We start from the raw sequence: 24,652 nt of genomic DNA, 5'->3' as shown, positions 1-24,652 counted from the left end.
GCAATCTTAAGGTTTGGATCTGCTAGTTTTAGAAATCTGCAAAAAGTTTGTTCTCAGTTTGTTTGGTTTCTATATATATTCTCAAAACAAGTTCCCTGTATCTTTTTACTGACACAGTACATGTTGCATTAGTTTTGGTTATTTTTACCCCTTCATTTTTAGATGGGTTGATTTGGCTATGATTTGTCACCAAGGTTAAACTGGTTCATGTATGTCACTCATATAATGAAAAGGGTTCAGGTTAAATGTGTTAAAAGGTATCTGAAGTTTACTATGTATAAAAAGTAAAAACTGCAAAAATTGTTGAAAATATTTACATTACATTCTGTACTGCAAAAATGGTTGAAAGTATTTACATTACATTCTGTAGTCATACAGAAACAGTTTGCAACTGAAGTAGTTTGAGTGTTTGAATGATGTACTTGTCTTGGCTTATAATCCAACCCATATGTTTTGTCACCCTAAGATCCCCTATTTTAGCTTATATTGCATTAGTGTTTGGTTTGAAACAACCGTTCAGTGACTATGACGACTCTGTTCTCTGTTTTTATTCTTCAGTAAACAATGATGCTTGTAAATGTTGATTATTTACATGGAGGTGATTTGCACGCGACTCACTTAGTGTCTTTGGCTTTGCACAACCAATAATTGTTTTGCCTCTACTTAATAAAACAACCAACTTGGTTGTGTCTAAGTGAAAGGAAACAACATACAAAACACCACCTGCAATAATATGTGCAAAATGTGCCATCCATCCAAAATAAAAATATATGCAAAATGTACATCATTTCATTTACTTCGGCAAAACAACCAAATACAGACACTGAATGAGGAGATATATGGATTCCATAGAATTTAACCAAGAATGGTAATAAAATACACGGATATGTAGCGTTTTTCTTTTTTATCAACTGGTGAGTGCAAATTGACATTGTGAACGACGGCTGTGTCCTGCTAATGGTTCTTCCACCAACAGATCTTGAAGGTAAGAACATCAGTACAACTCCTCTGTTGTGACTAATCTTTTCATGTCACCAGGCAACATCTCAGCTCAGATATACAACTCTTGCTTGCAGGATCTTGCACTAAACCAAGTACCTAACAGCAGAAAATAAATGCTAAATTTTTTGTTTTGAACTGTAAACTTCTTACATCTAGATACACCAAATAATCCTACACTACACCATTGCCAAGGATAGAATCTTGGTCTTCACTCCAAGTCCAAGAGGCAAAGCCTCTACCAAGTGGGCTAACCCCACATTGGCAGAAAGATCATGTTAATGAATTCTACATATCAAGACAACCATCCATAGTCATGTCACCTAATTGCCTTGAGCTTTAGCCATTCTATTTTGCTTTATGATAAGGACAATCTTACATTGAAGTACTATTACAGACTCATGAACTGTCATTTTTAGTAATTGTAACTTTGAGTTGGTGTAAGGCTGAATGCCTCAATCTTACCAAGAACAGTAAGCCAATGAGAGTTACAACCATGAGCTTGGAAAAGACCGAAAAGTAACATAGGTGAGTCAAAATGAAGTAGAATGCTTGTAAAGAAACCAAATAAAAAATACAAACCGGGTTATCAATATATTTAATTTAAAAGGAACGGGAGTATATAACTGTTTCTGACCTTATAAGCAAGTATTACAAGGCGATTTACTTGATTAGACTCTTGCTAAACTCCTGCAGCAGCTTTAGCCTCGGAATCTGTCTTACCCTGGATGAAATTTCAACGACATAAATCAATCAGCACATAGAAACACTGTGACTATGACAACCGGAAATTACATCATGACAACTAAATTGGATTTGTCACTCTTTGGAGAGTACTATGAGTAGCCGAGTAGGAAAGGCGGGCTCTGATGAATTGTAACACTTTTTGTCCAAAGCCTACTGTGACAACCGGAAATTACATCATGACAACTAAATTGGATTTGTCACTCTTTGGAGAGTACTATGAGTAGCCGAGTAGGAAAGGCGGGTTGTGTAGAATTGCAACACTTTTTGTCCAAAGCCTTAAAATATTTATCAAGTAACCAGATTGTCAAATATGATTATAAACATGATACTATTTTAATAAGCCAAGCTTGAGGGAAGAAGAATACGCACAACGGCTTTACAAGCCCTCTAACTACATAAGCTACCCAAGCCTATAGAAGCCGTAGCACAACTTTTATTCCACTAGAGATTGCATCCTAGAGACTTCTACTTGTAAAATAATGATTGAAGGTTTTGTTTCTTAAATTTATACAAGCCAATCTGAACTTGATGAGATAAAAGTCAATCAAAGTGTATTTAATTGCAAATAACCATTTCAATGATTTTATTAATGAAGATTAGATCATTCACTGAAATAACATACAATCTCTGCAGTCAAATTTACCACACAAATGATTTACAAAAAGGAAAAAAAAAACTGAAGTTTTGGGCGAAACAAATTTAGGGCTGAGTTCCCAAGCCATACAAAATCTACCCTTTCAACCCCAACCTGCCCTTTTCCGCCTCTAATTTGAGCACCCCAACAATAGTAATTAGAGAAGAAATCAGAGCCATACCCCAGAAGAAGAATTTCGGATTTTTCTGGTAGGCGTTCTCATGGTGACAAATTCCTCAGCCGATGTAGGGTGAACACCGATGGTCGAGTCAAACTGTGCCTTGGTCAATCCAGCTTTAATAGCTACAGCAAATCCCTACATTGTAACGTAAGTTAGATTTCACAATTAAAAGAAACAACACATGGCAAAGGGAAGATGTAACAACCTGAACAACTTCCGCAGAATCTTCACCGCACATGTGTAATCCCACCACTTGGTCAGTCTTTGCAGACACCACCAGTTTCATAAACACCCTATCAGGGAGGCCAGATAGAGTAGCCTTTAAGGGCCTAAAATTTGCTGTATAGACATCAATGTCACCATGTGCCTCTATTGCCTGCAATTTTGTATGAATTAGTAGATGTTGTTAGCAAATAATAAGACTACGAGTTTTACCCATTTACTAAAAAACGGGCCAGAAGGGTTTTGTTTTACTGCTCAAGTGTCAAACATATGGTATAAACCAGGTTGAACAGGTTGAAGTTACCAGAACAGTAGTTATATAGCAGAAAAAACCCTAAATCAATTTTCTCCAAATATTTATATTATTAGTGAACTTAAACAATTTTATGATCTTGTTTAACACATTAACTATAACCATATCCAAGGTGCCGTAGTGGTAGGTGTCTTGAAGGCCTCATAAAAAAACCTTGGTTTGAATCTCACCGGGTAAACATCTTGGGATGGCTTGGGAAAAAGTCTAGGTAATAGTCACGGGAATACCAGTTAGGCCACGTACATCAAAGCCAACCTTGACTTTCCCCAAGTAGGCTGAATAGGAATTTCTCCCCGTTTACGGTTATAGAAATAGGTTTTTTACACAAATGAGTCTCACAGCACCCCAACACAACCCAAGAAGGCAATTTTGACATGGTCAAGTTACCCTTTTAACTCAAGACCTCTAATTGAACTTGTAGCATGTATGACTTTTACCTGTTGCTCGCTAAGACCAACTTGCCCGATTGGTGGCTGGGAGAATACTGCTGATGGTACAGCCCTACAAAACAATCAGGAAGTAAGAACAAGCTGTGCAGCCCTAAATAACAAGTCACATTGTATGATTAAAGGACTATACCTAAAATCTGGTTTCGTAGGTTCATTGGCAAAAAGCGTTTTGGCTAATGCCCCTCCCTCCATCAAAGCAACAGGAGTAAGATTCAATCTATCAGTAACATCTCCAACAGCCCAAATAGATGGAACCGATGTACGAGAGTATTCATCGACCTTAGCATCATCAAACAAGAAAAGATATGAGATATGGCCCATATACATTTATATAGAAAAGAAGAGCAAATAAACATACCAGTATCGCTCCATTTTTGTCAAGTTCCACACCCACAGTCTCCAAGCCTAAATTCTGAAATGTCATATGAATGTAAATCATAACTCGTACATCAAGAAAGGGAATTTGGTTGCAAGGAATCGAGTTAATTATGAGTAAACTCTATGACTTATAGTTTGTTGAGATTAAGAACTTAAAAGGTCAAGGCAACGAATGGAAGATGACAATAACGTACGCTAAGTGAAGATATTAAATTATTATTCAAGATATGTCTATCATCCACGTTCATTATCAAAGTATCGCACATTCATATATCCAATTGCTTACAAAAGATGGTTACCTATGTGATGTTATTCTTTCATACTGCTCCCATTCAAATGTAACATTAGTACTTCGTTATTTTTCATATACCTTTACATTTTTTACTTGAGTCATTTGTTCTAGAAATTCAACTTTTACTTGATATCGTTTTATAATCCATCTTTTACTTAAAATGAGTACCTTTGTATTCGGCTTTCGCCCTGTGGCGAACATAACATGTGAGAAGCCATCAGTAGTTCCTTTATTAGTTTTTAAGGAAAACGACCCATCTGAAGATTTGATCACAGCCTGTGGCGACTCCTCTGGATGGAACTCAATTCCTTTCAAGGACATCTGCTCTGCAACAAAGTCCCTAATCTGTTGAATTTCAAAGATGAGGTTCTTAAGGGGAACAACATATAGAATACAAGACAAATATGCTAAAGGAGGCGATTTCAAGAAATTTACTAATGGACGGGTCTGTCCAGGATATGTTTTACTTATAAGTTATAACAATTCAAACCAGTCTAAATACCAAAAAGAAATTGCTAAAACTCGAAAGGTATAAAGTTCTGTCAAAAATGTATCTTCGAAGCACATTGCCTGCAAAAGCATTTTATTCAAAGATTTAAATTATCATTGAATTCACATAACTTGTGCAATCATATTTGACAACGAAATGATCTGATCGGCAACACAAAGAGTTTCGACCCACACAAAATATACCAATTTGACCACCTACCATTCACGGATTTCCAATATCTAGATTATATCATTCAGAAACTGAACATTGAACAGTTGTACTTGGATGTGCATTACAATTAAGCACGTCACTCGGGAAAAGAAGAAAAACACACCAGTTAACGAATGAGCAATCTTGGACATATTGGAAAAATTCATATGGAAAATCTCATTTTTCCAAAGAGTAGTGTTCGGTTACCCTTCTATACTCCCTTATAAAACATATTGAACATCTATTTTAGGAAATTAAGCATTTTTTTCAGTATTCCCATAATACCCTTACACCCTTACTTATACATAAAACTCTTATATACTTTCTTTTCCCCATTCTTTCTAATCATTACACGCTCTTATCAACCTTCTATCACCCTTCGCGCCGCCCTATTTCTCCACCGTCTCCCTTTTATGTTGCCCTCGCCTTCTAACCGCCGCAACGCGCGGGCACTATGCTCGTTTTTGAAAAAAAGGTTTATTTATAATGTAAAGCCTTGAAACCAGATATGCAAGTATGAAATATCAAAATTCGATCTTTTGTATTGTCTTATATACCATATACATAATGTTTGCAATTCCTCACCTCTTCATCAAACCCACGCAAAACCTGCTTTTGACGAATAAATACATGCACCTCACTTTGCAATCCATTGAAGATACCAGCAAACTCAACTGCAATGTAACCGCCACCAACTATTGCAATTTTCGTAGGTTTTGATGACAAATCAAGGGCAACATCTGAATCTATCACATACTCCCTTCCAGGAATATCTGGAATGAATGGACGCCCTCCGACTGAAACCAAAATGTTTCTAGCAGTATAAAGTTTCCCATCAACATCCACTGTGTGTGGGTCCACTATCTGTTCACAAGATGTACAAAAAGGGTCAACTAATGCTCCATATCTGATTACTGAAACAACAGCAGGGTCAATGAAATTGTTAAATCTATTATTCCCTAACCACCTTGGTGAATACTTTCTGTTCTATAACATAATCAAAATTCATTTGACGAATGTGCGAATTATTCTTTCAGTAACTTAACATGAAATTAAAACAACATTAAATATTTATTTTTATGTCTAAGAGCCGACCGCCAGTCACTGAGTATTATTTTGATTTGGCCATTTTTATGATTCCAGGAGATTGTTACGATCCCACATTGGCCAAGTGGTTTATAAGCCTAGGTGTCCCCTCCTCCTTTGAGCTAGCTTTTGGGAGTGAATTCTACACCTAGCTTATCGCTTGATGCGAGCTTATTAACGGATGGGTTCATATCAATTGGAATTAGAGCCAACCCTACATTTCGAGGTTCCAACATTCGGAGACTCGGAGTGATGGCCTATGGAGTGGTAGCTTGGACCCGAAAAAAGAAGGGTGCCAACCGTGACCAACATAGCCGTGACCAACGAGCTGGGAGTGGTGGCCTATGAAGTGGTGGCTTGAACCTAAAAAAAGAAGGGTGCCAACTGTGACCAACATAGCCATGACCAATGAGAGTGTTGGCTCTTCAAAGGGTGAGGTATTGTTACGATCCCATATCGGCCAAGTATGGGGTTGGTTGGTGGTTTATAAGCCTAGGTGTCCCCTCCTCCTTTGAGCTAGCTTTTGGGAGTGAGATCTACACCTAGCTTATGACTTAATGCGAGCCTATCATTGGATGGGTTAATATTAGAGATACCTAAAGCAAGTTCAAGATTTACAAATGTTGACTACTAATTCTCTACACTAACATTTTTGTTTCATGAAGGCATGTTAATGTCCATTTCTCTTTCCAGATGTAATAAAAGAAAAAGCATAGAACTCAAGTGATGCAAAAGGAAAACAAACCTTTCCACGTCCTTCAATCAGTTTCACTCCCGAGTTGTTTAGGATGTTCTTGTAGATTCCAGTAAGACGCTGCAACTCGGCATTCTTATTAGCCATCAAGGTACTCCAATCATGTGTTGGTTCAGAGCTGTAAGACCATCCGAAACCAAGGCTCTCCTCAAATTCATGAGAATATTTTGAAGCATAAACAAGCAATTTCTTTGGTACACATCCACGAAGCACACACCTATATTCCATATATAAGTTATCATCAGTGTAACATCATTTTCTTAAAATATAAACAGTGAGCACAGAAAGTTTGTATCACCAAAAATAGAAGTAGAGCATCAATTAACTTGAAAAGTTCAAGACATGTTTATCAAGTACGTGCTGCAACTAATACGATATTTTTCCACAGTGGAAGTAGAAACAATTTACTATATAAAAAAAAAAAAACACTAAAGAACTAATTCCTCCGTTGTTGGAAAAAAATAAATTTAGCTTCTAGTCAAAGAAGCTTTGCCAATGTATTATATTTTAAGCAGAAACAAGCATCCATTATTTCAAATAATTAAAACATTATTAAAAATGTGACCTTTATCATTTTCCAAATGATGCCAAGTAAAGCTATACATTCCAAGGTTACATTGACATTCAACTTGCTACAACACTATGATTTAAAAAATATTTAACCCTTCAGAACTATTGTTATCCTGCATTTAATATTTGCAAAACACTAATAACCACTAGAAGCCTTAAATCTAAAGATTACTTAGTTGTGATGCTTAAGTGGGTGACCAGTCACCACCCAGGAGTCTGAGAATGCATAAGCAAGTAATTGTGTTTCATCAGGATTCACCCAAATCTGGCTCTATATATACAACGCTAATAGGCTTTCCCTCCCCGTTAAAGTCATTTTCGATTCAGCTAACATTCCGAATCTTTGTGTATTTCCACATTTTGCTTATTCATATCCGGTTTTAAACTGAAATAAACCTAAATTCAGATTTGGTGTTCGGTTCCATTCGTGTGAACTCGTTTCGATTATCGCTCCGAAAAACATGAACCGAACAACCTGATACTTAACCGGTGAACACCTCTAGTCCTCTATCTAAAATACAGATACAGTGAATCATAACCTAAAACTATATTCATTGTATATACTTTATTAACTTGCATAATGATATAAAATACAGATACTAGCACCTATATATATATATACATATACAGACAGAAAATTAGAGAAAAACTAACGTTCCGCCAACGCCGCCAGTGGTATCAGAAGAAACAGTGGCAAAAGGAAGTTCACAAACAGCAACAGAAGCACCAAAATTGGCGGCAAAACGTGAAGCCCTAACACCGCCACTTCCGGCACCTATTGTAAACAAATCATAATCATACTGACGTGGCTCTGCTCCGCCGTTACTACTCGATTCCGCTTTTGTAGCATATCTCCGAAATCCTAGGGATTTTTTTGTAAATTTTAAATTATTGAAATTAAATAGTAATGAGGAGGAGGAGGAGGATTTAGGGGGAAAAATGAAAGGTGAAGTGTGAGCGAAGATTTTGTGTTTATTATTATTATTAGATTTACTGGAATAAATTAGGGTTTGAAGAGTTGATGAAAACGACGACGTATTGAGCTTTGGTGTTGTTAGTGATGTAGCCATTGAATGATGGTGATGATGGAATATCGAAATGATGATTTGTTTGGTGTTTAAACCCTTCATAAATATCATCTTACAAGTCGACAGCAGTATATATTTTTATTTTATTTTTTTATTTTTATAAAATGATTTGTATATATACTTTTTAAAATTCTTTTTAATAAGACGAGTACCAGATTCTGTTACACCTTTGGGCTTTGCCAACTAGGCCTTAAAAGAAAAGAACCCCGCAAGCGCATGTCATTGTCTAATTTTGTGTATTTTATTTTTGTTCAATTAAAAAAGAGAATAAAAGTAATTGATCGTTTTAAAATGAAATTAATTAATATTTTGATATTTTCTTCGTTTGTATCATTGATATTTCTTTAATCTTTTAAAAATACAAGATGCTATTATGTGGGAGAATATTTGGTACAGAGAAATTCTAAGAAAGGAAATGAAGAAAGAAATGAAATTGGTTAGAAATTTAATGAATTACTTTGTTTGGTATGATAGAGAAATTAATTTGAGAAACAAAATCATTCCTTGCATTTGATTAAAAAAATCCAGAGATACAATTTTACAAATTATTTTTTATTTTCTATCCCTACAAAAGAATATCTTATCCTAGCAAATTGATTCAATCAAATTTTTTTATAAAAAATCTTGACGGATAAAACTCTGTTTCCGTTACAGGTTCTATTATTTTCTAACTTCTTTGTGTCTCGTACCTTGACTTTCGCTACCTATACCTAGGCTTTTCTAAAGATTTGGTAAATCAAACCACCACATCTAGTGTTTGATTAGTCATAAAAAATCACCAACATGTGTTTTTCCTAACAACAACCCAACATAAATCAAATTCATTACAAGTTTTTTTCTTTGTCGTCCCTATCGACACCATCTATCTCCGCTCCACCGTTATTGACTCGTTGTTGCCATCTTCCTTGCATTCATATTTTCTGACTTGCTAACAACTAAATGAGATATTAATTTAATTTATTTTATATGTTAATAATAATAAGAACAAAAAGTACCATGAATATCCAAAAGCTTCAAGTCAATTGCACAGATGCGATAGGTGCTTAGGATTGAAGGAGTACACAATAGAAAGAGGTAGAAGATGATCAATCAAGGTGGAAGAGGGTCAATATTAGTGAAAGACAACGGAGGAGTGAAGATCTTCAAATGATCACATACTAGGGTTTGAGAGAAATTTTTTTGATTTAGGGATAAAATGTGCTTTATATGTGCCTTTGGCTTTTAAAATCCCCTTTTTGTTAAGATGGAACATTTCCCTACAAAAAAAACAGAGAGAAATAAGGTAAAGAAAGTTCATTTGTTTACAAAATGGAAAGAAATAAGATTACATAGAAAGTATTTATAGGGATATTGATTTATTCACTTTCTAATTTCTTGGACCTAACCAAACAAAGGAAATCAAATCATTTCCATTTCTCCTATGCCATTTCCCTTAACCAAACATGCCCTAATATAATTAAGGAGTGACAGAGTAAGATACATTGAAATTTCTACTAAATTGGTTGTACTTGTCTAGTAATGAGTTTAAAATTTTCAAAGATATATTACAAACGGAGAACTTGAGTTACACAGTGTGTTAGGGATGAGCAAAAGACCTGAAACCTCGCGCCGACTCAGAATCGGCCCGGTCCGACCCGCCCGAAGCCCTAACGGCCTGGGTCACGTTTTTAGTGTATTCACGGGTTGGACGGGTCGGATGAAGCCAAAAACCAAAAAATTACGAAGGAAACCCGTGGCCCACCTGAACCGAACCCGGCCCGACCCGAACCTTCACGGGTCAGGTCACGGTTCCAGCTCTCACGGGTCACGGGTCATCCCGGTTCCGGACGGGTTTTGACCCGTTCACATCCCTACAGTGTGTAGATATTGCCAAATTTTATCTTGCAGGTCTGCTCAAAGTTGTATCTCCAAATGAGTTGGGTTAGATCTGTCATCATTTAATGGTTGACGTGAGTTTATATTGGCTATAATCATAGTCTGTAATCATTCCGTTAAAAATATTAACAGTTTTTTAAGTGGTTAATGTGACATTTTTATTAGGTTAATATCTGTAATGTGGAGTCAATTGATGTAATTGTTGAGTCTTGTTAATAAAGTATAATGGTCGTTTTAGTGGTATAAGAAAAAAATATATTGTCCAAGCACCATTTAGAAGAGACCATAATTATTTTGACATTTCCGACTAAACATTTCCTTAGCCGTTGGCCTAAAAACATGTCTTACTGGATTCCCAAATCTTTACACTCCAAAACCTCCGATTATGGTTTGACCCACCATTTCTAGTTTATCATCAGGTAGACACTTAAGTCTTAACGGTTATTAACAACTTATCAACCATTCATAAATGTATATTTAGTAATGGAGCATGGTTAAGATTTTAAGAAACACTTCGTGGTTACCTTTTTTCCTTTCTTTTTATTTTAACAAATTATTTTCTTAAAATAATTGTATAAAGTTATTTGTTAACCAACACGCATATGATCTAGCAGCATTACAATAACCGTAAACTAGTAGAAAGTAAGCATTGCAAATAATTTGGGCAACATAACAGCATTACAACTTACGAAGTACACCATCTAAGTTGTAACTACAGTAATGCTTAACTTGGGTCCAGTTTTGAGGTTGCCTTTTGGACAAAACTAAAAAATTATATTTCTACCAGGCAATATCAACTCAATTACTTGTAAAAAGGGTTGATTTGCATTATGTTTTGGGACGAATTTAAAGAACTGAGTAGGTCATTTAAGTTGAAAGTCATCCTCGCAAAGCAAAATATAGATTAAATCATTAAATTGATAAAAAGTAACTATTTCTACACAGATGGCTCATATAGTACTAGCTGATACTACTGATGTACTAAAGGTGGTATATTGAGAGCAGGGATATAGATTTTGGAAGACAAATCCATGAATGTGGTTTCTTAACTGGGTTTAGTAAAAGCATTTAGCCTAAACCCACCATGAAACGGGGCCTAAACCTCCATCCGACACAAGTGATCCCTGTCAAAGTTACATTATATACACAAGTCAGTTACTTCAAAAAATGAAACACAGATAACAAGATGGGTAGGGAGGGGAACAGTTTCTATGTAAAACGGATGTTTTTAATACGGATCAAAGCGGGCCACATTGACCGAAAAGCACTTTCTTGTCCCTTTTCAGTCTTAATAGATATTTAATGCACTCAATGTCTGTAAAAAAACAACATTACCATGATGGTCTATATGTTTCTTAAGAAGCAATTTAAAACATTGTATGCGTCAATAATACATTGCGCAACTTTGAATCTATTTGACCCATTCAGCCCATTCAAACCCCTGATGTATACGGGGAAAAATATTATGATTGTGAAATTTGTCCCGTTACTCAATCCACCCATTTTCCCACATCTATCGTGGCCTCGTGGGAAGTTACAACTTACAATTATCTCCATAGGGGCAAATGGCTTCATATCGTTTTGCTCCTTCGGGATTTCAGGGAACTTAACATTTTGAACTCGGAACCTAATCTGCCAAAAGAAAAAAGAACACAAGCATATATTTTAGCCTCAAATAAGTTCAAGTAGAAATTGAATATCAACTTGCTTAAAAAAACCTACCTCATCAACTCCATCTATATAGTAACTTTCATCATTAAATGTCCATTTCCACAGGACTTGGTTCCTTGTGAGCAAACGTACAAAGAAATGAGTCAGATATACACTCAGAGAGGGCAATTCCGACTCTATTACTTGCAAATGGGAAAATTAGGGTGAGTTTTTATCTCTAACGGAGTAACGGGTCAAACTGGGGGAAAAAAGCAAACAAGTGAAGTGGGTCAAAAAGATATCCAGGTTTACTTCTAATGCATAAAACCTTTAAACGAAAAGATTCTTAATAACATAATACTCATACACTTCCACCAATATGCTACACAATCCTGAACCCGACAGATCATTTCGTTTTCCAGTATATTAATAAAAAGAGAAATGATAGTTCCTCCTAAAACATCCTCTAACTAATCTTCTAATTAGCAGGATATGATTAGTATTAGGAGGATATTATAGGAGGGTGTATCAATGCTCGAATGAAAAAAAAAATGAACTTTTGAGTAACGACCAGCTTCAACCCTTTACCCAACCCACCCATTTTGCCAAGTCTACAAACATTGGACCTTGGACGTCTGGAGTCTGGACCACATATAGAAACAGATTAAATAGTGCCTCGAAAACAGACAACGGAAAGCAGTTAGTACTCACTTAGCTTCTGATGGCTCAGCAACGGAAGGCTCTGGCATAAGCAATTCTGGTATGTATATGTCATCGAAAAATCCAAGTGATACTGCAATTTATTCAGTCAAAATTAGTAGGTAGGTGATATTTACTTATTTAGACCTAAGAATGATCCTTCCCTTATCAAATGTTTATGCAGTCAGTGCATAACCATAGCCATATGTCATGCAGCAGGATACAACAAAGTTCTGTTCTTATAATTAGCTTACAATCAGGGGCGGAACTTGATCATACTTATTGGAGGGGCCTATACTTATTTATACATAAACAGTCTTAACAGAGTTATATATAAAAGAAAATCAATGATAAAATCTTTAATAAAAACTACGTATTATTTAAGATCTTGAGTTCGTTTATTCTAAATTCCGATCATAAGTTCTCAGCAACACTTTTAAATACATATAAATGCAGTTGCATCAGTATTTCGTATAAATTAAAATTATGAAAATATTAAATTACTAGCATTTCCTAAACTATTGAACAAGCATTAAATAACCCAAATCTTTGGAGGGGCTGGGCTGAGGCCCTCGATGGTGTCCATGAAGTTCGGCCATAGCTTACAAACAGAAGATAAGTAAAAAAAACTCAGCAAGTCAGATGAAATGCTTATCTGGTGTTTGCAGCATTCCTATCTTGCTAATTAACATAACAAATGAAAGAGAAAGACATTCCACCCATCTTACTCAGAAACAGATGCAGAAACAAACTTACAGCGTAAACCGTCAGCAGTAGAATCTATAAGTTTAGCAGATATAATTTCTCCTATAAAGGGCCGAAATATTATTAGCCTGAACTCCACCTGCCAAGAAAGGTCAGTATTCTGCCATCAGTCATCACACACAAATTTCAAGAGAATGTGCTTCAAGATTTAAGTAGTTTGATGAGCTGTAATAGTGTAACACAGTATGTGAACAATGCAGTGTCACACCATGCTAATATACACAGCATAATCACATTGTACTGCCACATTTATATGTAACTATTCCATAACGTAGCATTTTATCTTTTTTGCCAAATTCTTTTCAAGGTGAAGACACGCGGAGTTGCGGACAAGTCTTTTACTCAAGCGTCTTAGGATACTAAAGATGAAAGCAGACAGTTTTAGGAGACTCAAATCTATATATAACACCACCAGTCAACTGATTTAAAGCCATTATATCTGATAGCAGCACCTATCAGGAACATACAGATGATGGTGTGTTGGAGACAGAGATAAAGACATACGGTGTAGGTTGGAGCCCCCTCGTTGGGGAAGATAAAACCATTTTTAATTGACTTGATATCATACACAGAGATGCATAGCCCCACATTTGCGATTACCTGTTATATGAAAAAAGTAAGAACTATTTACTTGTGTTTTAGAATTTAATATAAGCTTATATAAGTATAACAAACCAAAAAAATTGTAATTTAGGACCTTATCCAAGAAGAGACCCTCAAGTTCTCCCTTGACTGCTTCATTGAGAGGAAGGGTCAAAAGATGAGGCTGCAATCGCAATGTATGCGTCAATAGGGTTAAGTTAAACATACTTACACCTGGCAAGGTCAAAAACCACCATTAGAACATCAATAATGTATGCATCCCAACTTACAAATATTGAAGACCCCACTACTAGCGATGTGAAGGACTGGATGGGCTCAAGTTAAATATTACATAAGGTTTCTAGGTAATAAACCTGTGACAAAATGTCTTAGGACGAATTTAATGACCAGGAATTCTGGGAGGGACAAAAATTAGTTGGATGGTCTATAAAGGACAAATCAATAAGTACATAAAGTTTGAGGCAATAAACCCATATAAATATACTTAAAACAATTAGGAAAAACTAGAAAAATGATTTAGTTTCTGTTTTCACAGTTTTACCAAACTTAGGACCAGCAATCCCATTCCAAAATCGCGGAACCAAAACCGAGATGATCACACTTGATTCTCAGTCTAGTTCGTTCCAGACCGATTTTAGTGCCAATAATTAGCAATTCACCACTTGCACCCAAATGTCTACGAGAACTTTTAAAGTCTTAACAAAACTACATTACAGTAACGACTACTCATATTAAGCCCTAACAGCCTATTGTTTCCATCCATTATCAGTTTATCACCTTGTTGCACCTTTCTACAACAACCAATGTCAAATTTTGTGTGTGCTAACCAATGAGCTTCTAGACTCGTAGCTCGATCACAAAACCATATATGCCAATACAACTAACCATTTTTGAATCCATCCTTACATCATCAAGGTAACGCTAAAGATATACTTTCTTTCTTTTGAAGTTCAAGTTTTTATTTTCCTATCATCAATATAAACAGCATTGCTACACTTTAGTATTCTACACAGGAAATCTTGAGAACTAAATAACTAACGAATTTCCATAAATTTGTTTTCATGTGTGCATATATTATGTACCCAATAACAAGACAACAACAATACACAATCCCACTGGTGTATACGGTGTAGCAGAGGTATAATGTAAACAGTCATACCAAATCAAAATTCTTAGTGTATAATGTTATTTTTCTAGTTACACAACAAAATTTCGATACTTTAACCCCACACCGCTTGGAGGCAGCATAAAATTCTTTGAATGTAACGTATTAATATATCAAAATTTCGATATTTTTACTTCATAAGACCACCATCACCAGCTAGTCTAGTGACAATGAGTAATGTTTCATCAATAACTAACCGGGGTAAACACCATAAGTTTTGCCCCCCCCCCCCTTTTGAAATTCTTTCTACCTGACGTCCCTCATCATGCCACTACCCTAAAGTACAGATTTTGTTTTGGTTATAAAAAGTATATACGCACAGTTTACAAATTACAAATAAGTAAGTCTCAGAAGCATTTCATCGAACAAGTGGTGTGCTTGCAAAACAAAAACAAAAAATACTGACCAAATAAAAAAGAGATACCTGATTTAACTGGAAGCGTATATAGACTTCTTGATGAATATTTGCAGGGTTTGATATTGGGGTGCTGTGGGTTTAAGGTCGATAAATCGTTTTAATTTTAAGACAATATATATAGGTTTCAATTATAAAATAAAGTATATTCTTCAAAAATAGTATTTTCTTAATTTTTTATTTCATATTCGAACAATTTTTTTCTATTTGGCCAAAGTGACTATAGTCGGTACTATAGCTTTAATTGTAACTTTTAGTTTGATTAGTAAGCTATAGCTTTTCATTGTTGCAGACAGCAAGAGCTTTTAATATTTAAAAAATATTTGTCACGATAGTTGTAGTTTCAACTTAAATGTATAAAATAACTAAAGAAGACAAAAACAAAATGTAGCAAATAAAAGTGTCACCATATATAAGTTTTTTTATTTATATAAATTATAATGACTTATTTTATATATATTTGCAGCTTTAAAAGGAAAACTAAAAATAAAAATCACGCATAAAACACTCTAATATCATCGACGTCGTCTCCAAAATCTCATTTGATAGAATTGAACATAATACCCACTGGCTAGGTGCATATAGGAATGGCAATGAGTCGAGTTCGAGACGGCTAGTGCTAAACCCAGACCCGATAAGAAATATGCGACCCGAACCCAAACCGAACCCATCAGGTACTTTATCTGGGACCCTATCAAGAATAAAATTATAGCCGATACACACCCCGATAAGGAAATCTATTTTTAAAAAATAATAACCAAAACTTGTATATTACTTTATAAATGAGACTATTTGCTCTTGACGCTTTGAGAATTTAATGTGCAAGTTATGGAATATAGATATAAAAAATTAGTTGATGTTAGTGTGTTAAATTGTATATACAAAGATGGAATATACATTTAAAACTAATCGCTTATAAGTATATAAATATAGCTATTGATATCGGGTCAGGTCGAGTCGGGGTAAACATGACCCAGTTCTTTCCCTAGACGGATTCGGGTATCGGATGTTTTCATCGGCTATCGGGTTGCCTCATTGAGTCGAGGTCTTTTTACCATCCCCAGGTGCATAGGTACCATTTTAATTATGTAGCATTATGAATACTAAACAGCCAAAAATTATACCCTAAGAAATAATATCACACAAATTACAAACACAAAGAATATGATTGTGAGATGGGATATTTTAGTAATGGAAAATTAACCCTCTAAGTTAAATAGCTTAAAAACTCATTCTCATCATAAGATAATGACAAGTGACAATATCAGGTGATAAGATTAAAAAATAAATTTAACGAAATTTACATGTCACAATCTTATGATCATAATAAGATTTTTAGATTAATCTTTCAAAGGATACATCATTTCCCTTGAGTAATATATAATGCTAAAAGTTGCAGTCACAAAGGCAGAAACAACGTTTTGTTTTTTAGCTTTTAGTAACTAAATAAAAGCTATAATTAACACATTCAAACAAAGCTTTTAAAGTTACAGGAGTTTTTTGTTTAAAATCAAAAGCTCATTGAAAGCTCTTGCCAAACATAGTCCTTGTGTTTTCAACTCCTACGTATTTTTTATGGGTTTTTTAATTAAACTATATTGGTGCATTAAAACTTATACTTTGTTTGCAAAAACGGGACATGTGGAGCTGGGAGCACCACTCCTAGCTCCTTGAAGCGCCGCTCATCTAAGGTTAGAATCCTTGAGCGTTGCTCACCACTCCATTGTGCGAGGTTCATTATGTTGGTCAAATGAGGGTTTGACTAAAAATACAATTTAAAGCCCAATGACCTGATAAACGTCATCATTCTCAGCCAGTCGATCCTATAATCTTTTTGAACAAATTTCAGTAAAGGGTTAATAAAAATATTTAATAAAGTAAAAGACTTATGACGTAATATAATCATTAAATATATTTTAAACATTTTCATTCATGTAACTTTTAACATAGTGTCTATTTTTTTTTATATATAAAATAGTATAAATATGTAGTTACAACGCCTCTTCAACTTATAACATTTATTAACATCTATCACATCAAATTTATTGACTAGATATTTTATATTATATTGGCAAAGGAGAATAAATATATATAGATATAATATTTCATATAACACATTACAATTTATTGCTAGTAAACTTATATCTTTTTTTTATTATGATAATTATGATTTTGGTTAAGCATTCCATTGAAATCTCTTATCTATAAATAAAACAAAATTGTTTTTAGAAGTTTTTTTCTTATGTGTCATGCCAACATTTTTTTCTAAACTATTTTTTAAACATATATGATGTCATAATCATTTTTCTTTTCTTTTAATATATTTTTTATTAGATCCTATATATATAATCTCTTTTTTTCATATTATCTGTTTAACCTTAATTTTTTTATAATTAATATGAAAAATGATCGACTTTATCTTAACTCTTTACTTTTAAATCCATATCTACCATTGATTTATCTTAGTTCTTTTACTTTTTCATCATCTTAATTGGGTTTTATATATTAATGTTTATCCTTACAAGTATCTTGCTATCTTAATATCAAATTATAGTGTATCGACAACAAATTACATACATAATCTATATATTTTTTGATTTTAATTTTTTAATTAAGCGGCCCGGGTTGAACCCGGGTTAATAAAAACACAATTTAAAAATGTTGTTGTGTTAAAGTCGACGGTCAACATCATATCTTTTATTTTTAAAATTTGGTATACATCATAATTTGAATGTTTACTTAACCAAAAAGATGTGCTAAATTATATATGAACCAAATAAACCGTCAATGATTACACATATTTCATATTTGATGATTTACATAACATGAGCATTATGCTTGTTAAAAAAATTCACACATTCAACTACCTTTTTAATTTAGACAACAAATTTGAATTGCCCCCTGACTTAATACAATAATACATTTATTAATAATATTAGTAATAGTAATTATTAACCATTATAATTTAAGTCAAGTCACTAAATGTATGCATGAAGATGAAATCATATTAAGGTATTCTATTCATTATATGGTCAAACGGAATAAATATAATACAATATTATATACTGTATATTTATGAGATGAGATTTCATTCATGTTACAATTACAATGTATTGCTACTACACTTTTGTTTCGCATATAAATAATCGTGATTGTGATTTGGGACACCCCAACACAAATCATTTGAGATTGAACAAAATGAGTTTTCTTTTTACAAAAAAAGTTTGGCACCTTTTTATTGTATTACTTTATTTTCAATCATTATCTTGTCTAACCAATGCTTTGCATTGTTTTCCATCTAAAGAGTGGACGATTCATATATATAATGCTATACAAGATTCAACACTAAGTTTACATGTGCAATCAGGAGATGATGATCTTGGGAATCACACCGTTACTTATGATGTTGAATATAAGTTTGCATTCTGTGCTAATTTCTTTAATAATTCTGTTTTCTGGGGTGATTTTACTAATGGAAATCATACTGCAAATTTTCATGTATTCGATTTAGATATTGCAAATTTTATTAAGGGTGAAGCTGGTAAAAATAACCATGTATTTTGGGCTCTAAGAGATGATGGATACTACATATCAACAAAATGGATGCCATATGACGATCCAATATGGGCCCATGTGGGTGATTGGTGATAAAGTTATATGCAAACTAATACTCTTCTGTTGATTTGTTAACAATGTCATAATAATAAAGTTATGTTACTTCGTATTACTATTTTTGTGAAAAAGTATTATATTCAGTGTTAAAACATTCTTACACCGAGCAAACACACTGGGTAATTTTTTAATTTATGACCTTTAGTTTAATTAAACTATCACATCATCGTAAATATTAAATTAAAAAAACATTATGTTAAATAAAAGACATTAATTAAAAACCAATAAACAAAAAAAATTCAACTTATGAAAGACATTCAGTATAATTCGAAAACAAAATAAGACTAATTTGTATTAACACGTCGATTTTAAATGTAGTCCATAAGATCGAATCGAAGGTTGTGTTATTTTAATTTACTTCTGAATATGTTCAGTACGAACTGAACTAATTCAAAACAGGTTTGTAAAATGAATTGTTGATGTGACAATATTCTGCATTCGCAAAGGTTTACCCATATAAGCCCATAAATAATAGAATAGGACAGACATTTCAAATTGAATAAATAATATACCATATGTGTGCATAACTGCATTGTACGATAAAACCTAACTCAAAATTGTCATAAGTGATAAGTCATAAGATAAGATCATATGTGGTATTTCTTGAATTGACACACCCAGTGAGCAAGGTATCTTTTAAATTTATTATGTGAGTTTTAGGGGTAAGTTTACCCAATATCTCAAGTTTTAGTATTGGGGTTCTCATCTCAAAGGTATTTTTCATAAAAAAAAAGAGTTAGAGGTTTAAAAAATCACTAGTTAAAAGTTGTCTTCAACACATCTGATTCGAAACTCACTTTACAAAAAAAGTAAATAGATTAAGATCTTCTTAAATTTAAAACCAACTTGATATGTGAGAAATTTTATGAGATCATAGGAACTAATAAAATATAAAGTGAATCCATGGTAAATGCCCCCGCATATTTTACTCTCACACAAACCACAATATGACTTTGTCGATTTGTTTTTTAACTTGAGAAGATCCTTGTTAAGAATAAAAAAAACTTATAAACAAGTTATTATGATGGACGGTTCGCATAAATAAAGATTTTTTTTTCCGCATATTTGTTAAAAGTGTACTTCATATAAACACTGGAATTGGGTTGGGTTGGATTCTTTTGACTAATAATATGTCCAAAGTTTATGTAAATAATTTATATTTATATGTCAAATATGATTGTAAACTAAATAATAAAATCTAAAAAATAATTAAAATAAATGAAGATTTCTATGCATTGAAAAACACTTTAGAAATTCATGTAACACGTTGCAGTCAGTTTTCATTTAATTCAACTTTTTTATAGGATTATTCGTTTGATTTGTTAGACATAAGAAAATATATAAAAGCGTGTGATAACTTTAGGGGCAAAACATAGCTAGACAATTACGTACAATAAGTCAAGATTTGGCTCATCTTTTCTAATTAAACCTGAATCAAAGAAAACTTTTTATCTATATCTATACTACTTATTAAATAAAATAACCGCCCATGTTGAAAGTTACATGAGGGAAAATGTCTAAAATGTTCTTCCGTGTAATATTTTCATCTATTACCCTTAAATATGTAATATTTTTACTTAGCACTAAAATATTTTTACTTACACTACCCCTTAACATTAATGATTAAGTTATACTATCAAACCTTTATTTTTTAAAATATCCTCATTAATAATCTACATCGATCGACGTCTCATCTACCACAAATAGTCGCATCTACCACCACATCGTCGCCGCCACGACTACCGCTGCATTGCGCAGGTAACGTGCTAGTTTTATTAAAATAAAGATGTGTGTTCGAAGTTTTAACTAGACATGTGACATTAGTAAACGAGCAATAAATGCCCTGGTTTGAATCTCATTTCACCAACTTTGAAAATATGTAGTCCTTTTATGAGGGTTTAACTAGGTTCAAGTCTGAATGGCAGGGTTTACCCTATTAATTATCATGCTTTTGGTCGGATTAGTAGGGGTTTTCATATTTGAAATAAGTATTTCTATTTCGAGGGAGCTCTCTCTAGCGTGACCCGGTTAATACAACGTATGTTAGACCTCTCATTGTCGAATCGCGACACAAAGTTTCAAGCAAAATTTACTTTTTTTTTTAAGTATACAATAATCATGTTAAACAATAGTGAAAATACCGGACCAAAAATCTGGTTATTTGTACCGACCGACCGATGCCTAATAATGCTGGTAAAACCGATTAGCACATACCAGTATTCAAAACATTTATCATTAGGTGTACAATGCACATAAAACTTAGAGAATTGACATTAGAGCTTCTAGTTTTTTTCTCCATACCTCAGTTGCACTCAATCTCTTTATGTCACATTATTTTTAACCTTCTTATACCACATTCTATTATTTCATCGACAACCCACATCTCACATTACGCCTTTACCTTAATACTTTATATATATATATATATATATAAAGAACCCATTATCTTTATTATAAAGCAAATAGCCTATGTTTAAAGTTTTAAGTTTCATCACTTACTTCTCCAAAACACCTCTCCTATATATTCTATATTTATCTAAAATAGCTACGAGTATAATATATTTTCTTTATCCTCAAATCTCAATCATTCATTTGTTTTCTCTTTCCTCTATATAAATCATTTTATTCCTCTATTTTATTCAAGATCTTTGATCTCAAAAATCGTACATCGATAAATTATAGAAATTATATGAGTATTCTTAAAATTTCATGTTATTTCATTAGAGAGGTCATTCGATACACTTTCGACTAGGGATGAGCAAAAAAACCGTTGACCCGCGCCCGGGCCAAAACCGACCCGGAACAAAGCCGAAGCCCTAACGGGCCGGGTCACGGGTCAAGCTTTTGGTGTTTTCGCGGGTCACGGGTTGGACAGGTCGGGTCAGGTGAAGGCAAAAACCAAAAAGTGTGAAGGAAAGCCGTGACCCGCCCAAACCAGACCCGACCCGTGTCTTCACGGGCCGGGTCACGGTTCACGTTTTCATGCTCTCGCGGGTCGGGTTTCGACCCGTGCCCATCCCTACTTTCGACAGATTTTTAAATCCGATGACGGAGTCCGTCAAGTACGCCATTGTCATTACATCATCATCTCGCCATCACCTCTATCACCAATGCAACGCCCAAATACCTTTCTCTTTAGTTGGAAAAAAAAAAACACAACAAGACAAAAACAAAACTTTGCCACAATGTCTACTTTATGGTAAAGTTTACCCCAAAGCTTTGCGATGCAACACCAAAAAAATATTGGTGGCGATGTTACCACGTGATAAAGACCTTAAGAATTAAATACACGTGTATTACCAACACTACCCTGTAGAAAACCTTTTTGCAACTTTTTATTTATTTTATCTTAAGATAGTATAGTACGAGTACTATTATTTCAAGGGCCCATCGTATCATAGTTCAGAGGAAGCATATCACTATCCATCAAATTTCTTTATGCATAAATTGCCCCATACTGAGCATGTAATCATATGGTGTATCAATTATGTGCCTGTATTTGTTCCAAAGAAATCATATTTGTGTGAAAAGTGTAATGTTTTTAAATGTTAAAACAGAAATTCTTAGTTACAGCTTGCATAGTTGCATGTTAACATTAACAGTGCTAGAAAAAAATCTTAAAGGGGCAAAATTAAAAAATCCGTGAAATATAAATGTAGAAGAGGTCAAAATGTTAAAAACCTATAAAATTTTTTTTAAAATTAATAAAAAATTTAAAAATACATGACAAAATCTAAATTTTGAGGCGGACGTTTGCCTCACATATGGTACCGCCCGTGGGTGTCACCACATAAGGCCTCAAAAATTTATACTAAAATTATACTATTCTTTAACTCACGTAAAAGCAATATCAAGTGAGAAAAAATAAACAAGGTTAAGTAAGATCGAAAGGATATTAAGGATTAGATCAAATATTATCGAGTTTTTTTTAGAGAAATACTTGTAATATTAATATTATAGTTTTTTTATAAAAAAAATCTACTTCAGGACATCTCTAGAGTTATTTTTTAATTTCATTGTAACTTTAGTTGATTTCTTGGGTTTCTGTATCTTTTACCAGCTAGCATCTTGCTAGTTTGGTATATTTAATATATAAATTTTTTTGCCGTTAAAAAAAAGTCTACCATATTATACAATAATTAACCGATGGCATAAACAAATAATGCATGAATGTGACAACTTAATAAAAACTCATGGTATTGGTATCATCTCCCTATATACCGGTGACAATTTTAAATATAGTACGGAAACTTTTTTTTTTTTATATAAACTACGAATAATTAAGTTATTAAAGTTGTACTTACTGATTTACTTTTTACCATGTAAAAAAAATAATAACAATTCATTACAATTTTGATCAATAGTAGTGGCCTATAAAATATATCCCGGAAAGAATACCACTTAATGACTATCGAAAAGGTAATATATTCGACCAAATGATTATATCGTTGCTAAGCAAATTCTTTTACTAACTTGAAGAATGTCATCGCCATATTTATTTTTTTTAGATAAAAGGTGTTACCCTGGTTCTTTTTTATATATTTACCAACAAAAACTATTGACATCCCACCTGAGTGATAGGATAATCGGCCACACATATAATGACACAATGCAACAACCAATTACCAAGAGTTTTCTGTATAAACATTTCGAACATTCACAAAACGACTAGAACATTAAAAAAATAATTCTATCTCGTTAATGAGAGTAGGAGATACCTAGTTGTCAAAAATCTTTCCAGTCATTTCGTTTTCTTGTATCGGAATGCAAAAAATTTTAGGCGTACCAAGCTAACAATCTCCTTCCCCATCTCCTTTGATCTTTTACAATAATGTTAGGAGTTGATCGAACCCAACGATAAGACCAATAACTAGTCACATACTCACATGAAACTTTATTATTTCTAAATGTATGCACCATATATAAATCTAGAATTTTTTGTTGTAAAATTAATTACAACTCATTTATCTAACTTACACAATTAAATAAAGATTGAATATAGTATAAATACATACAATCGTTAATTTAGCTTCAAATCATATTATAAATTATAAATATATTTAAAAAGTAACTTGGTTATGTGAGAGAACTTTACTGTAGCTAATAATATAAGTATGCATGCAGTATGTACAAGTCAATTAAGCCATCTCTTCTCTGTATATAATAAAACAAGATTGTTTCTTATAAATATTTTTAGAAATTTTTTGATGTGGCAAATCCATATTTTTCCTAAAAAAACCTTTTATTTAATTATGATGTCATATATAAATAAATAAAAAATAACCCTTTACATGTTTAACTAAAATATTAATCATTTATTTAAAAAAAAAATTTCTATCTTATATAATATTACAAATAGAATGTGTTTTTTTATTTAGTTGATTTATTAACTATA

The 24,652-nt window shown here is 33.3% G+C and overlaps 2 protein-coding genes across 2 annotated transcripts; both read right to left on the bottom strand.

Annotated features, from left to right (window-relative positions):
- Positions 1–769: 769 nt before the first annotated feature.
- Positions 770–8,439, bottom strand: LOC122606854 (glutathione reductase, chloroplastic). Its single transcript, XM_043779732.1, has 11 exons — positions 7,980–8,439; positions 6,747–6,972; positions 5,501–5,779; positions 4,384–4,560; positions 3,904–3,957; positions 3,676–3,824; positions 3,534–3,597; positions 2,767–2,937; positions 2,562–2,696; positions 1,637–1,723; positions 770–1,098 (listed from the first exon to the last, which is right to left on the bottom strand). Exons 1-10 carry the CDS (start codon positions 8,393–8,395, stop codon positions 1,682–1,684), a joined length of 1,713 nt encoding a protein of 570 aa, XP_043635667.1. The 5' UTR covers positions 8,396–8,439; the 3' UTR covers positions 770–1,098; positions 1,637–1,681.
- Positions 8,440–11,170: 2,731 nt separating this feature from the next.
- Positions 11,171–15,724, bottom strand: LOC122608312 (DNA-directed RNA polymerase III subunit RPC8). Its single transcript, XM_043781405.1, has 8 exons — positions 15,595–15,724; positions 14,100–14,218; positions 13,907–14,002; positions 13,394–13,481; positions 12,650–12,731; positions 12,011–12,074; positions 11,834–11,920; positions 11,171–11,412 (listed from the first exon to the last, which is right to left on the bottom strand). The coding sequence occupies exons 2-8, from the start codon at positions 14,208–14,210 to the stop codon at positions 11,362–11,364; spliced, it is 579 nt and encodes a 192-aa protein (XP_043637340.1). The 5' UTR covers positions 14,211–14,218; positions 15,595–15,724; the 3' UTR covers positions 11,171–11,361.
- Between the last annotated feature and the right edge of the window lie 8,928 nt (positions 15,725–24,652).

The sequence above is a fragment of the Erigeron canadensis genome, chromosome 7, assembly GCF_010389155.1.
Source record: "Erigeron canadensis isolate Cc75 chromosome 7, C_canadensis_v1, whole genome shotgun sequence".
In the NCBI taxonomy this organism is placed as follows: Eukaryota; Viridiplantae; Streptophyta; class Magnoliopsida; order Asterales; family Asteraceae; genus Erigeron; species Erigeron canadensis.
This window is presented reverse-complemented; position numbering and strand designations above follow the sequence as displayed.

What these genes read in the sequence shown, in the direction of transcription:
- LOC122606854 (XM_043779732.1), bottom strand. Translation starts at nt 8,395, where the DNA reads ATGGCTACATCACTAACAACACCAAAGCTCAATACGTCGTCGTTTTCA. An exon ending in TGATTGAAGGACGTGGAAAG is followed by an intron (nt 5,780 to 6,746) that starts GTTTGTTTTCCT and finishes TCTTGTGAACAG; the next exon opens with ATAGTGGACCCACACACAGT. An exon ending in TGCGTGGGTTTGATGAAGAG is followed by an intron (nt 4,561 to 5,500) that starts GTGAGGAATTGC and finishes GAAATTCAACAG; the next exon opens with ATTAGGGACTTTGTTGCAGA.
- LOC122608312 (XM_043781405.1), bottom strand. Translation starts at nt 14,210, where the DNA reads ATGTTTAACTTAACCCTATTGACGCATACATTGCGATTGCAGCCTCAT. An exon ending in GCTGAGCCATCAGAAGCTAA is followed by an intron (nt 12,075 to 12,649) that starts GTGAGTACTAAC and finishes TTTGCTCACAAG; the next exon opens with GAACCAAGTCCTGTGGAAAT. An exon ending in ATATAGATGGAGTTGATGAG is followed by an intron (nt 11,921 to 12,010) that starts GTAGGTTTTTTT and finishes TTCTTTTGGCAG; the next exon opens with ATTAGGTTCCGAGTTCAAAA.